Here is a 16,086-nt window from a genome sequence, read left to right on the forward strand (position 1 = left end):
CAGTCACACACTGTTAACATCTGAACGTGTGAATAATTTTCTGTCATAAATTCAGACAGCCATGGTCAATATTTTATTTTACGTCAGTAAAAATACGTGGTCACGCCTGTAAAAAGGAATTCCTGCGTCACGCGCCGCCGATTACGTAAAAACAATAGAAGTCTTCAAAAGTAGTCACACCCCACAGGGGTGTTAAATTTGCCACAATGGACACGAAAACTACGATGGTTGTTACTGATGTAGTTCGGACACAGAGCACACATTTCCGAGATAAACCATAAACACGAAGTCATAGAATATATGAAGAAATAAAGTACATGTTTTGTGACGAGTTTCTCTATCCCTGTCGTGGGCAAGAAGTTTGTTTAACCGCAACCCCGGATTGAAACACAAAAAAAAATGTCTGGCGTTGCTTGACCGGGATAGAGGGGCTGTGTATTGGGTTTGAGGTTTAGGGTTAAATAGATGTACGAACCTGAGCACTTCAACCTAACCATTTTAACTTGTATAAATAAAATTAGAGATGGACACAAAATATAAACCAGTAGTAATATGTTTTGTTAAAATGAAAATGGGCATATTAGCGTTGAAATATTCACAGAGGTGTAGTTATCATCGGTAAAAACACGTTAACTCGCTAAACAGGAACTCGTGCATATGCGACCCAATGTTCAACAAACGTAATTTCGTTCGCTGCTCATTGGCGCCAAGAACTAGATACAGATAAATGGAAATGAACAGCCGTCTCCTGGTTGCCGGGACGCCGACTATTTTGGGCACCGCCAGCCAATGGTGGCTGCGGTTTCACGCACCTCTGTTGATACTTAGTACTAAGGAACGCAAATCGCGGAACTTTTCTCTAAACTATGACGTACTCCCACTCACCCATGGAGCTAAAAAAATTTTTTTTAGCTCCATGACTCGCCCCAACCAGGGAGCTGTAATGAGCTCCCTGCCCCAACCTAGTATTGCCAAATAATTCAAATACGATTGTTATCGATGGACACAGACCATTGTTACTATCCGTTAACTGGCTAATTGGGTGAATTTTGCGCCTGTTTTATTGAATAATACCGGGTTTGTTAACGATTATGTCAACTGCTACAAACAATCAACACAGCTTCATGTTTCAGAAGACACTACATCATAATAATACAGTCTTGTATGTCGTCAAACTATTCTCTACACGAGGTATTCACGTTTTCTTTTCTCTTTTTTAGCGTCTTAATTTTCTCGTAGCTAACACATCTGTCAACAATTTTTCTGTTCCTAAATCTATGGTGAAAAGAGTAGAGAATACAATTTCGGATGTCAGAGGATTGTCCAATCAGACTGCGCGAATTGACGGTCTCTAAAGCTGGTCTCAGACACGGTCTCATTCCCGGTCTATGTGGCATCCGAGAGTCTCTAAATCGGTCTCAAACACGGTCTCAAATGGCATGTTCCTCTGTGGGAGAGTCTCAAAACTGGTCTCAAATGCCTTCTAGAGGGTACCGTACATACCTCCAAAATTAGGGTTTCCAGAAATGTAAGAAAAAAATGCAGAAAAATTTGGTTTGAGAAAGTCTGGTTGTGAAAAGGTTAATATTATTTTAGTTGAGTTCAATTTTAATTGCTGAAGCTGCTCAATACTAGCACATAAGTTGGGATCAACAACATTTTTATAAGCTTTTGGACACAACGTTTTCCATATTTTAGTGCACTTGTCATTCAGATCTGTAATGAATGGTAAAAATCATACTAACATTTGCCGGGAAAAATTATGGTATACGATGAGTTTAAAAATTTAGCTTGTACAGTATCATACAATCTTCAAACCAGGGGTATGGATGGATGGATGGATGCATGTCTGTGTGGCTTCATAGTACAGATTCAGTATATGAACCTTGTTCTGACGAAAGAAATGAAATTATTGTGAAATCATCTGAAAACCAATGAAATTATTGTGAAATCATCTGAAAACCAATGAAATCGTTCATGGTACCGGTAGTTACTTTTAACCACCAGCTCCCTCTTTTCTTCCTAAATTCACAAAACAGTCCTGTTTATAGTCTGCACTTTCCTTCGAAAAATTGGTGCAAAAATATCCAAATTTTTTGAATAAAAACTGAAAATTGACTAAAATTTTGTCTATTGACTCCAAAATTCAGGTTCATTTCCGGAAATATTATTAAAAAAATTGGGCGAGAAAGTCTGATGGTGAAAAAGTTGATGACAATTCCGGTGAAATCTTTTCTCACCTAAAGCTACTTGTAAGACTGTACCTGATTGGCTACCCAACCCTAACACTTAACTGCCAACCCAATCAATGACAGGCTTTTTAAATGTATCAAAATTCTGCCTTGTATATCTGCTTTGACTCAGATTTGTTTATGTGCTATAACTTGTGGTACCAGGTACCCCATGTTTTATTGCTCACTAATGGCCGTCACATTCTGATGTACCTCGCTCTTATATCTAGTACTGATTATTTCTAGCAATGCTGGCACCACCAACTAATTTACATGCGCCTATGAGTAGTATAACTGAACGAAGTGTACACCTATACTGGACAGCACCGGCTCAGTCGTCAAATGTGAAGGTAGGTATATGAGGCTCTCTTCCTTCACTCATAATCATTTCATTGAAATGTACATATTTTTTTAGAATCAGGTTTTATAAGTCATTACACATGTGACAAAATTGAAATGTCAAGTGATTCACCGCAAAACAATTGCACATGCACTACCAATGTTGCATCATGTTTTTTTGTTAGTCCCTGTTCGGCAATATCTCTCAATATGTACTTGTTTAACAATCAGATACACTATGATTTGATGTCACTGTTTGGGTATTTTGAAAATATTCACTAAACCAGGCTGTAAAACCAATGAAACAACAATTTACTGTAAACTGATTAATTTTCGTTGCTATGAACTTGCTAGTTCAAACCAATTTTACGAGGGTGTGCCGCCCAGCTAAATGCATTCATTTATGAGGGTATTAGAACACCAGGCATTTATTACTGTCAGTACATATATTTTGTTTGGATAACCATTTACTATAAAGCAATTTATCTGATTGAATGAAATAAATTAAAAGGCAATTGCATTGTGATTGATTTATGTTCAATGTGTGTGCGTCCACCACTATTAGTTTAACGTCTCCTGTTGAGGTTGGTTTGACCCAACTTTTTCTGATTGTGTAACAATCACCAGGCGCGAATAGCAAACCGGTCAGCAACATAGGCGACAATGTTACTGTTTTGGTTTTCGAAACATTAAAACTAATATATTGTCTTTATTATTTATCTAGGGCTATAGAATCTACTATAACACGTGTTACCTCACGAGTTGTGACACTAAACAAACCACCACCACTCAAACTGATGTAACAGGTAATACGAAACGAATTGTAGAATGTACATAAGACAATATTTTGAGTTTTGTGAAAATTATTGCTCATTATTGAGTTGATTGTAACAGTCAACGTAGGTAGGCAGAAATGTTTATACTGTTTTACTTTTGACTTTGTGTAAAGCACACAATGGGAGTCTATGCAGTTAGTATGTACTCTAAACTCTCTAATTTAGGTATAGGAAAGAGTAAAAGGACGAACTGCTGAAACATGTACAGTCAAACAACCAAAAAATATTGGTATTTTCAAATGATGACAAAAAATACTCAGTGGTTTTAATGTAACATGCATTGGTTTTAATTTTGTTTGTAACGTACACATGTCAAATAAAAGCAAACATGAATGCATTGCTTAGTAGCAAATGACCATGGTTTCAGTAACTACCGGTACGTTATGTTTCACAAGTGTTGCAATTGTTGATAACAGTGTTACCCAGTAGTGATTATGATAACAAACAAAAAATAAATTCATTGGATTGTTATGAATTGTATTAGTAAAATTCAAATTATTCGTAAGCGAATGGTCTCGACTATGATTTTCGAGTTGACCTGAAACTGTGTTCTTTGACCTAATAGGTCAAGCTGCTTATTAACCAATCAAAATGCTGGATGGTGACATGTGTTTAAATTACAATAGATCATTTAAATGTGTTAATGACAGTTCAGCGACATGACAAAGAAATTTACTGATTTTGTTATATGATCTTTTGGCATTGATCTTTTTCAAGAATCAAGAAATTAGTAGTTTTCAAGGAATAAACTGAGAATTTAAGAAAAATTTAACAACTTTTACAGTGATAACAGTTCATTGTTGAAACGGTTTACCTATTCACGCAAGTCACAATAAGAACAATCTAAATTAGACTAATTTATGCATCAGAAAAGGGAAAGAATAACCCTCACCCCTAACCTGAACCCTAACACTCTAGCCAATTCCTCTGACTCTGCTGCTTCGACAGGTTGTCCATACACTGAATTTATGTATATTATGTTTTCTGTTCTCGATTACTGTGAGATGTGAAATATTAAATGAAAAAATGCTTCATCTGTTGCAGTGAACAGTCTGTCACCTGGCACAGAATATATATTCAGGGTGGCGGCATATAATGATGATACAGTCAGTCCAAAGACTATTGGTATTGTGGTAAACACAAACGGAAATCCGCTGCCAGTGCCGTCAGATCTCAATGTCACTGGAACGGATTTTAATTCTGTATCACTATCATGGAAAATTAATCAAACTGGACAGTGGGTAAGTACGCTATTTAATTCACTGCTAGCAATTTTTGTAGTTTGATTGTATCTGTAAGAGCAATTTTTCTCAAAATTTACTGTTAACTTCATGTCTTAAAGATCCCGGTAAAATTTTCACTGCCACAATAAAATCATTCTAGCTCATAAAATTATATTATGAGGATATTACGAGAATACCGCAAAGTATGCATGAAGGCAGTATGGTGATGTGCAGCAGAGAACGATGCGCTCTTGTACTGCCTGGGTGCATACTTTGCATTATTTTTGTGATGACATTATTATCAGTCTCATAGATTGACCTCTGTGTGTTAGTGTGTCCGTGTATCTTAGACATCTAGACATGTCTGGACTGATTACATTCAAACTTAACACATACATCATACATAATATTATACATATGCACATCAATATGGTTCTCGATCTGATTCAAGATGGCCAAATTTTTGTACTGAAAAAGCATCAAAATTAAGCATTTCTCAGCTGTTTACAGATGGATTTTGTTCAAACTTAGTACATATATTGGACATCATGGGACCTTGATTTTTGTGCTAAAAAGTCATCAAAAACCAAACATTTCTGACATTCCGAAACTGGATCTTGGTTGTTTATGGATAGATTTCATTCAAACTTGGTACATACATTAGACATTATTGGTCCTTGATGCACGTCATTTTGCTTTTCAGGTTGGATTCCATATGGCTGACTGGCGGCCATTTTGTTTTAATTAAGGCTGTTCTAGAGCCGTATATCATGCTTTGACTGATTATGTTTAAATTTTATATATTCATTATACATCATAGATATACAGATGTATTCGAAATGGCTGACAGGTGGCCATTTTGTTTTAATTATTGCTGAGCAATATCTCTCAATGTGGACAAGTACTCGTTTGACGATCAGATATAAGATAACTGAATGTCAAACATTTTATTTTTAAAAAATCATCATAATCAAGCATCAGCTTCTGAATTCATAGCTCTGACATATTTATGTTTATGTTCAAACTACATTACTGTAAACAAAATGGATGAACCCTCTGTCACATGTATAATTATGCTACTTATCTTCATACCTAGTTATATGGTATTTACTATGGTAAAAACAGCGAAGATTTAAAGACTTCCAAACTGACCACCAAAAACCTGACCTATGTAGTGAACAAACTAGAATCTGGAGTTGAGTATCTTTTCAGAGTTGGTGTCGTTGGACCTAATGGGATAGGACTGAAGAGTCCAGTTATTTTTGGACGAACTAAATTTGGTGAGCTTCTTTTCATGTTGTTTCTGAATTGCAGAATCCTTGGGTTCTCTGGTTGCTTAGGTAACGTGTGGAATGGAGAGATATTGATCTGTGTTGGTATACAGTCATAATGTGCAGTTTGAGGCCAACCATAACACCTTTTATTTTTTTATCAAACATTTATTCAGTGTTGTAGGCAGGTTATGTTACCTTTGAACGTGTACAAAATGTTCAAAGAAACTTGGAAAACAACACACAAGGATATTACTCATATCATCTTGGAATCTGTCTGTGTTTATTCTAGATATCTCTGGAAAACAAAATAGAAATATATTTGTTGATTCAACTTGAAAAACTAATACAAATAGAATCATGACCGATTTGTTATAAAAACCCTTTCCCCTTTCAATCACACAACCAGGGAACCAACAATATGTTTTTTGTTGCATAAACACTAGAACTTAGTTTGCTTTACTTGCTGTGCATTGTCACTTTAATTATGAAATTTGTTTTTTTAATTTATTCAGATGATCGTCTCAGACCACGACATGTCCTGGCAACTGGGATCAATTTTACTGTTATTAATGTATCCTGGTGGTCGCCAAGGGATCTCCCAGAAAAACTAGTACGTTTTGTTTTTTCTCTTTGAATGTCATTATCACTCCTGGCTACTCATCCTACTGACTGTTAACTATTTAACAAGTCAGATAACTAATGGATTACTGAAAATTACTGATTTCAAATTGTATTTTTTTTTTTTTTTAAAGGGATACATCATATACTATCGTGAGAAAAGAGGCAATTCTTCCTTGTTTCAAAACGTCACTGTATCTCCTACTTCTAAGACAAAGTTGAGCTTTAATCTAACAAATCTGATTCCTGGTGCTGAGTACCTGATTAAAATGAGTACTCATGAAAAAGGCGCTTTACTCACTGAAATCATCAGTGGAAAAACATGTGAGTATTACAAATTGTTTCCAATTGATCCAGGAACACAACTACAAGTGCAAAACAAAACAACTGTCAATCTACAACTAGAAATTCACAAACTGACAGTGTGTAATAATCCACAAGTACAAAACAAATGAATAACAACCAATTCACAAGTGCACAACAATCCACAACTAAAAAAAATTTTTTTTTCATTTTTTTTTTACAAATTAGTTATTGTACTCCCATATACAGGTGATAATTAATTAATGTATTGTTGTGCTATATTTTCAGTGTGATTTAGTTGTTGTTTATTTGAAGTCTATTATTGTATTGTATGTGTAGTTTAATTGTAGTTTATTTTAAAATAAGCTTTAATACAGCAATTACCAAAACTGAAATATCAGATTTCATTAAGGATGTAATAAAGCATTATTTTATTTTATTCTATTCTATTCTATAAAGGACAGTTTCTTATGTAGTTTCTATAGACAGGTTTGACTGTACTAACATTGTTTTTTTCTTGTGTGTGATTTTTCTTTTTGGTCTAATTGTGGGGTTATCTAAAATGAACACGCGGTCTCAAATACTTTGTTTACAGTAGAACTGAATTTTGGTTGTTATAACACACATTGTCCACTTACAGTATTTGCTCTGTTAGTTACACTTAATTCACATTTATGTAAATGACATAGAGTGCACGTAGCCAGTGTATGATTACTGCAATTGTTTTACAAATACAGTGTATATGGCATTCTATTAGGGGTATACTTCCAATAGAGCAAGTACAGTATTTAGATTTTGCGTATCAAGAAAAATAGCTCTGAACAAATGTAGAAACTTGTGCAAATAAGGACAAATTCAATTTAAAACTGACCTTAATATTAGAAAACGACATTGACAGTAGCTTTGCTGATATCACTTTTACAGTTAGTGTTGGACCTCCATTAGAATTCAAAGCTGTAAATATTGCTGTTCAAGACAAGCTGGCAGTGTATTTGAGTTGGGTAAAGCCAGAAAGGATGTTCAATCCTAACTTGGTGAGTGATTAAAAAATTTAAAACAGTGCTATGAATACATTTCTTTCAGTGTCACATTGATTTAATGATGTTGAATGAGAAACGTGATCAAAACCAAACTGTCAATGCTTGGCAGGAAAAGGAAGGTTATCTCTGCCAACACAGGTGGTTAAGCAACTCTCATGCCACCTGAACTCTGGTTTCAAACTTAAAAACTATTTTTTGTGTAATGTTAAAAAACAGTACAAAAATGTGGGTCAACTATAACATGATTGTGTTATCTACTATACTTCCCCAGTCATAAGCCTTTTCTTGTTTATAATTCAGGCGTCTGTCCATCCCTCTGTCTGTCCATCCAGAATCATATTTCGGAACCCTGTGGACCAAATATGTTCTTTCTTTGCATGTGCCTAATACTTTATCTGGGGCATATGCACATGCAGTGGTTTAGCAACTCAATCTAAGATGGCTGACTGGCAGCTATTTTGTTTTTTGAAAATGTAGTATCTTAATCATGTTTTGTCAGTTTTTGTTCAAATTTGGGATATACATTGTACATTTTAGATTATATATCCACAACAACTTGTTTCACAATTGGATCAAAGATGACAGGCTACCTGCCATCTTGCTTTTTACCTCACATAGATTTGTTCATTTCATGATGATATCTTTAATTCTCTAATTTAGATTATTTTTGTAAAAGTTATATATTCAACTTCTTTGTAAAACTGTAAGTCCAATTGCTTTGATATTATACATAGAGGTACTACAGATGGACCTCTCTCAGATTTGTTGATTTCATGATGATATCTTCAATTTCTCTAACTTTGATATATATTTTTGTCATATTTGGTAAAAAGTGATATTTTCGACTTCTTTGTGAAATCTACAAGGCGAATGGCTTTGATATTATACGAAAAGGTACTACAGTTGGACCTCTCTCACATTTCTTTATTTTGTGATTATAACTTCAATTCTTTAATTGAAATGTGCATTACTAAGAGCAAAGTTATCTCAGATGAGAGGTTGCTTGTTGGAGATGAACATATTAATATTGTATGTGGAAAGTTAATTCATGACACTAGGGGAGAAAAACTTAAAACTTGATCCATTCAATTAGAATTTGCCCTATGCTAATACATGGAATATAGAGTGTGTGCATACTCCTGTGTGTTCACTTCAAACCTAACCATAAACTGTATTGAGCAACCTCAAGACAATTGAGATTCCTTAACTCTCTTTGAATGGTACAGCAACCAAAATCAATTGTAATGTATTATTTTACAGGGTTATGCCATCTTTGAGACCGATTCTTCTAACAACTGGACTTTTGTAGACACAACTACGAAACTTTCCTATGTTGTCCTTGGCGTTTCACCCAATACAACTTATTACTTCAAAGTTTGTATGGCTGAGTACAAAGGATACTATGGTGAATTCTCAGAAGTGTTCATTCTCAATTCGGATTCTCATGGTGAGTGTTGTACAGTATTTAGCAGTGAAAGTGAATGGACAGTGTCAGTGAATGAGATTAACCTGTATGTCTAGGTTAGGATGGACAGTGTCAGTGAATGAGATTAACCTGTATGTCTAGGTTAGGATGGACAGTGTCAGTGAATGAGAGTAACCTGTATGTCTAGGTTAGGATGGACAGTGTCAGTGAATGAGAGTAACCTGTATGTCTAGGTTAGAATGGACAGTGTCAGTGAATGAGAGTAACCTGTATGTCTAGGTTAGGATGGACAGTGTCAGTGAATGAGAGTAACCTGTATGTCTAGGTTAGGATGGACAGTGTCAGTGAATGAGAGTAACCTGTATGTCTAGGTTAGGATGGACAGTGTCAGTGAATGAGAGTAACCTGTATGTCTAGGTTAGGATGGACAGTGTCAGTGAATGAGAGTAACCTGTATGTCTAGGTTAGGATGGACAGTGTCAGTGAATGAAAGTAACCTGTATGTCTAGGTTAGAATGGACAGTGTCAGTGAATGAGAGTAACCTGCATGTCTAGGTTAGGATGGACAGTGTCAGTGAATGAAAGTAACCTGTATGTCTAGGTTAGAATGGACAGTGTCAGTGAATGAGAGTAACCTGTATGTCTAGGTTAGGATGGACAGTGTCAGTGAATGAGAGTAACCTGTATGTCTAGGTTAGGATGGACAGTGTCAGTGAATGAGAGTAACCTGTATGTCTAGGTTAGGATGGACAGTGTCAGTGAATGAGAGTAACCTGTATGTCTAGGTTAGGATGGACAGTGTCAGTAAATGAAAGTAACCTGTATGTGTAGGTTAGAATGGACAGTGTCAGTGAATGAGAGTAACCTGTATGTCTAGGTTAGGATGGACAGTGTCAGTGAATGAAAGTAACCTGTATGTCTAGGTTAGGATGGACAGTGTCAGTGAATGAGAGTAACCTGTATGTCTAGGTTAGGATGGACAGTGTCAGTGAATGAGAGTAACCTGTATGTCTAGGTTAGGATGGACAGTGTCAGTGAATGAGAGTAACCTGTATGTCTAGGTTAGGATGGACAGTGTCAGTGAATGAAAGTAACCTGTATGTCTAGGTTAGAATGGACAGTGTCAGTGAATGAGATTAACCTGTATGTCTAGGTTAGGATGGACAGTGTCAGTGAATGAGAGTAACCTGTATGTCTAGGTTAGGATGGACAGTGTCAGTGAATGAGAGTAACCTGTATGTCTAGGTTAGGATGGACAGTGTCAGTGAATGAGAGTAACCTGTATGTCTAGGTTAGGATGGACAGTGTCAGTGAATGAGAGTAACCTGTATGTCTAGGTTAGAATGGACAGTGCCAGTGAATGAGAGTAACCTGTATGTCTAGGTTAGGATGGACAGTGTCAGTGAATGAGAGTAACCTGTATGTCTAGGTTAGGATGGACAGTGTCAGTGAATGAGAGTAACCTGTATGTCTAGGTTAGGATGGACAGTGTCAGTGAATGAGGGTAACCTGTATGTCTAGGTTAGGATGGACAGTGTCAGTGAATGAGAGTAACCTGTATGTCTAGGTTAGAATGAACAGTGTCAGTGAATGAGATTAACCTGTATGTCTAGGTTAGGATGGACAGTGTCAGTGAATGAGAGTAACCTGTATGTCTAGGTTAGGATGGACAGTGTCAGTGAATGAGAGTAACCTGTATGTCTAGGTTAGGATGGACAGTGTCAGTGAATGAGAGTAACCTGTATGTCTAGGTTAGAATGGACAGTGTCAGTGAATGAGAGTAACCTGTATGTCTAGGTTAGGATGGACAGTGTCAGTGAATGAAAGTAACTTGTATGTCTAGGTTAGGATGGACAGTGTCAGTGAATGAGAGTAACCTGTATGTCTAGGTTAGGATGGACAGTGTCAGTGAATGAGAGTAACCTGTATGTCTAGTTTAGGATGGACAGTGTCAGTGAATGAGAGTAACCTGTATGTCTAGGTTAGAATGGACAGTGTCAGTGAATGAAAGTAACCTGTATGTCTAGGTTAGGATGGACAGTGTCAGTGAATGAGAGTAACCTGTATGTCTAGGTTAGAATGGACAGTGTCAGTGAATGAGAGTAACCTGTATGTCTAGGTTAGGATGGACAGTGTCAGTGAATGAATGAAAGTAACGTGTATGTCTCAGTGTACAAATAAGTTATATTCAAATTTGAAGAAAATATATTGAAAGTATGTCTCGTATCTCATAGAGCCTCATTTTAGTAAGCATACAGAAGGAAAGAAGACCAAGCTTGCTGCCATTATCATACCAACCTTAGTTGTGATAGCTCTGCTGTCAGCTGCGTTGGTTGTTTTCATTGTGAGACATCAAAGATTACAGCGAAGTTTCACACAGTTTGCCAATAGTCATTATGATAGTAGATCTGGAACAACAACATTCTCTGGTGTGGATGGCGATAATGCTCTTGGTAAGTGTTTCTTTTATTCATAGGCCTTGAAATCAAAATTATATTACAAGCCCTATTCCTTTTTAGCATGATCTTGGCACACACTTGGCTGCCTTAGATGTTAATTAGAATGAGAATTGTCTTTGCCCTCTAAATAATGTTTCATACTCTGCTGTCGTCACGCCAACTGTTCTTTTGGGTCTATATAACCATAGTAATTTAAACAGTGAATGGTGATGATAGGAGACAATGAGTCACCATTTGAGGCCATGGCAGCTTACTAAAATTAATCACCCTGTTTAAAATGCTGCAGAATTTTCCAGAAAAATTAATAAAAACGTTGCTTCTCACGAAATTGAATTAAATTATTTTATTATTTTTTCTCCTAGGTGAGGAAGAAGATTCCCCAATGATACGCGGATTCTCTGATGATGAACCATTGGTGGTTGCCTAGGAAACTATTTACAATTCTTTTTACGATTCGTATCTAGGCACGTACAAGTATGAGTAACTTGAACCAAATATCTCAGACCAATTTATTTACATACATTGCTAGCTGGATTTAACTGATTTAAAACAGGCTTCACCAGTTGTAACTAGTCTTCACCAAATGTGACAAGTATTCCAAATAGATAAATAGTATTTACCAGCCATGCATATTCAGTATTCATGTAACATAACTGGTATTTACCAAACATTACTTGTATCATCTAACATAACTGGTCTTTACCAAAGATAACTAGTAGTCGTCAAAAATAACTAGAATTCACCAGATACCAGTAATGTACTATGATGTATGCAAGTCTTGATGAATAGACTTGACTTGTAAACACAAGCACAAAACATTAACAAAAACCATTTTTCAAGCTGTTTGAAGTGTTTATTCATAGTAACCCATTTTTTCCAGTCCAGCTTAGGAATACAAAATAACTATTATAAACTAGTGATGGTCCTTTGATCTTGAGTAATCAGAAAAAATGATTACTCTCTGTTGTCATGACATATTTTTATAAACCAAAACTTCACTAGGATGCTGACAAGTGTCTCGTATAATTGTGTTAATACTGGCGATGATATAAAAAAAGGTATAAGGGAAACAAAAAATACAAATTGATGTAAAAGAAAGTAACAGTTTTTGGTATTCAGTTTTTCTCTTGACCATCTTTACTAGATGTGTTTTGAATTTCATTTTTATCAAAAAAGAATTATTCAATTAATTTCTCTCAAAATATGACAAGTTAACCCATTGAAAGTAACCTGCAACCCCTGCATTTTTGTGAATAAACCACAGGGCAGTGGCCTTTAGAATAAACCATTTTGAATCTGATGTACATATAGGGGTTGTAGGTTGGTTCTGATGGGATTGGTTGCTAATACTGTATATTGTTTATAAAGGCAACCTTGACTATGTCAATTGCAGTATGTTTATTTGGACGGAACCATTTTGTTCCAGGGGTGTACTGTTTATCATTTTGGGTCAGCTGATTTGCACTGAGCCAATCATAATGTAGATAGATGGGTGATTCTATTTGAGAGGTAAAGTAGGTATATTTTGGATAAAAGTCTATATGGGTGGGGAAGAATGTTCATTTTTATTTGCTTTATTTTTACATTATATGTATGTATATATACACAGATTTGCTGAAGCTCTTGTGTGTAGCCTCTTTTTACCAGATTGCTTAAGATTGAGATGATTAGAATCAACTCTTGGAAAATGTGCAATGTTGAACTATTGTTTGAAAGTTTATATTTTGCTAATGCTGTCTGACCTCTGACCTCTGATCCGAGTTCTTACACTATACAAACTGATTAGATGTAGATGATAATTTGGATTTCTGTTTCATTAATTAAGGGTTAATCTTATTAAAGTTTCTAAATACTGGTAGCTGTCCACTTGCCTTGCCTTGCCTTGCCATTGAAGACTGCCCTTTTGCTATCTCCATATGCCTGTCTTAGTCGCATGCTATGCATAATGGCCGCTGGAAATGTGTCTTAAAACAAATTGCATGTTTTGTGCCAGTATCACACATTCCTGGCATTTCTTTGGCCCAGTCCGCGTTTTTTATTTATTTTTATCCCACAACCCAGATTACACGATAAAAAACTAATCTCTTTGGATTTAAAACGTTTCTGCACTACTGGTTTTTTAAGTATATTCAGAAAATATTAGATTAATGTGAAAATAGGCGCCTCCTATGATAAAGAGTAGACATAATTGAAAGCGGGAGGGTCGTCACCTGCGCACGTGTGGGAATTGAGTCCCAAGCGATGATAACAACAACAAAACTAGAGTCTGATGATTAGTTTTGATAACACTTGACTCACTTAACAGGAATACCATATGTGTGTGACAGAGACGCACCAGATAATAAGCATTGCTTGTTTTGATAAATTCTTACAAGACGAAGACAAATTCTGAAAAATAAAAAGCCCAGACTGGAAGCGCTGAAATTACTGAATCATGTACACATTCTTTCCATATATGGTGTTGGCATAGATTAGCATACATTTGACAGTGGCAAGATCTAGTCAATATTTAGTACTGACTTCATTGTTGGTTGAAGTGTCTGCTTTTCTGCTTGCCTGCTGAAATAGACTTAGAGGCTGTATTACTTTTTCTGTATTTTTGAACTATTTGCAAAACTTTAATTTTCTATGTTACCAGTAATTTTTAAGATTTCTAACATTTATTGATCCCATCATATTTTATGCTGTCATCAGTCATAACAAATTTTATAATTATTAATACCAATTGTATATCGCAGAATACACAACATACACGGTTGACTATGCAGTCTGGGGTTCAGAAAAGACAGCATTGTGAAGTGGTTACATCACAAACACTTGCATTATAACATGATAGAAGGTTAGCTCGAAATTCTTACACAAAACAAATTTCGGTGAATAACATTGTCACAAATCATTACAAAGAGTAAGCATTGTTACTGAACATTAAACCGTTTTCAGAAACCCATGGAACCTGAACAGCAGAGATCTGTTCCTTTCAAGTTTAGCTCTCCAGTTTCAGTCAAATTGTTTTTTGGCAATTTTAAGTCGCTACATTAAATATGTTACTATGTATATTACAGTAATAATTTTATGCGACAATTAATTATTGTAAGACAGTCCATGTGTTGGGGAAATTTCATCCAAGACATGTCATACAAAATGCACAAACTGGAAAACGTGTGAATTTTTTTTTGCAGTCAGGTTTTACAATGCATTAACCAGGTGTACCCTATCACTTGAGTGTACGGTAACTATAAACAGTGAATACCGTGTAACAAGTATATAGGTATTGTGTAATGTACATTATTTAACCAGTATAAAACTGTGTGTGTTTATTTTCCAAGTTTTTTTACAGGATAAGTACAGAGCGTTTGTTTTGAACAGACTGTATACATCTCGCAGTGGAACTGTTAGTTCATCAATCTGTCAAATCATTTATCTTTTTTTCTGTAATAAAATCATGAACTTTATAAACTTATTCACTGTGTATTGTGATTGGTGATGAAAAAATTACTACTTTATCTTTGCAGGATTGTCATGATTTATGCAGATAGATTAACATGTTCTACTGGGTATACTGTAATACCATTTTGTAATGACAGAAATGTAGTGTTTCCGCTTAAAAAGTTGCAAGGAAAGTCAGAAAAACTGCAAAGAAAGTCAGGGGGGGGGGAATAAGTTGTCTACAGATTTCAAATGTTGTAAAAGGCTGATTGTTAAGTCTGTCTTGCTAGTGTAACTTGTAGTATAGAAGGACTGAAAGTTGGCGTGAATATTTCATGGAAAATTCCATGATGAAGTCAAAAAAGGTGTGTAAAGTCAGTAATTTGTATGAAAACTGAGAGAAAAGTTCTTCTATATACATACCGGTATATTTGGTGATCTTAGAAATCATTTTAATGGAGCTTCATATGTGATACATAACAAGTTAATGAAGGGAAAAAGGTCAGGCATTACAATGTGTATTAATATGTTAATGTGAAATAGAAATAATTGTCTAGAAAGTTTTCATAAAAGTGAAACGCAATGACTGCAATTTGTGTGGAAAGCAAAAAAAAATTTAACTGGAAATTTTAGAAAATTGTTGAAACATTGAATTGGAAAATGTTGCATATCTAGTCAGAATAGATGCTGGGAAGAATGACAATCTGCTGATAAGTCTGAAACATCGTCTTGAAACATGTTGATGAACGTCAAGAAAACTTGTTGTTTTTATAGATCAAAGTTGAAATGCATTTCATGAAACTTGTCTTGAATATGCAAAGTACTGTCTGAAAAGTTCTCAGTTTACTCAGAAACATTGTCTGTAGCATGTCAGAACAATTGTCTGTAAAGTCATGACAACTTTAAAAAAA

At 35.4% G+C, this 16,086-nt stretch overlaps 1 protein-coding gene across 1 annotated transcript in view; it reads left to right on the forward strand.

Moving 5' to 3' along the window:
• The window catches only part of LOC102803190 (sortilin-related receptor-like), a 97,051-nt gene extending 81,842 nt beyond the window's left edge, over positions 1-15,209 (forward strand). Inside the window, exons 34-43 of the mRNA XM_085499112.1 lie at positions 2,478-2,581; positions 3,295-3,376; positions 4,451-4,647; positions 5,726-5,909; positions 6,416-6,513; positions 6,656-6,845; positions 7,749-7,858; positions 9,125-9,311; positions 11,525-11,743; positions 12,112-15,209. Of these exons, the coding sequence (XP_085355238.1) occupies positions 2,478-2,581; positions 3,295-3,376; positions 4,451-4,647; positions 5,726-5,909; positions 6,416-6,513; positions 6,656-6,845; positions 7,749-7,858; positions 9,125-9,311; positions 11,525-11,743; positions 12,112-12,176 (1,436 nt within the window). The 3' untranslated portion in view covers positions 12,177-15,209. The remainder of the gene's footprint in view (positions 1-2,477; positions 2,582-3,294; positions 3,377-4,450; positions 4,648-5,725; positions 5,910-6,415; positions 6,514-6,655; positions 6,846-7,748; positions 7,859-9,124; positions 9,312-11,524; positions 11,744-12,111) is intronic.
• Positions 15,210-16,086: the final 877 nt, after the last annotated feature.

Source organism: Saccoglossus kowalevskii, chromosome 5, assembly GCF_978046115.1.
Source record: "Saccoglossus kowalevskii chromosome 5, keSacKowa6.1, whole genome shotgun sequence".
Lineage (NCBI taxonomy): Eukaryota > Metazoa > Hemichordata > Enteropneusta > Harrimaniidae > Saccoglossus > Saccoglossus kowalevskii.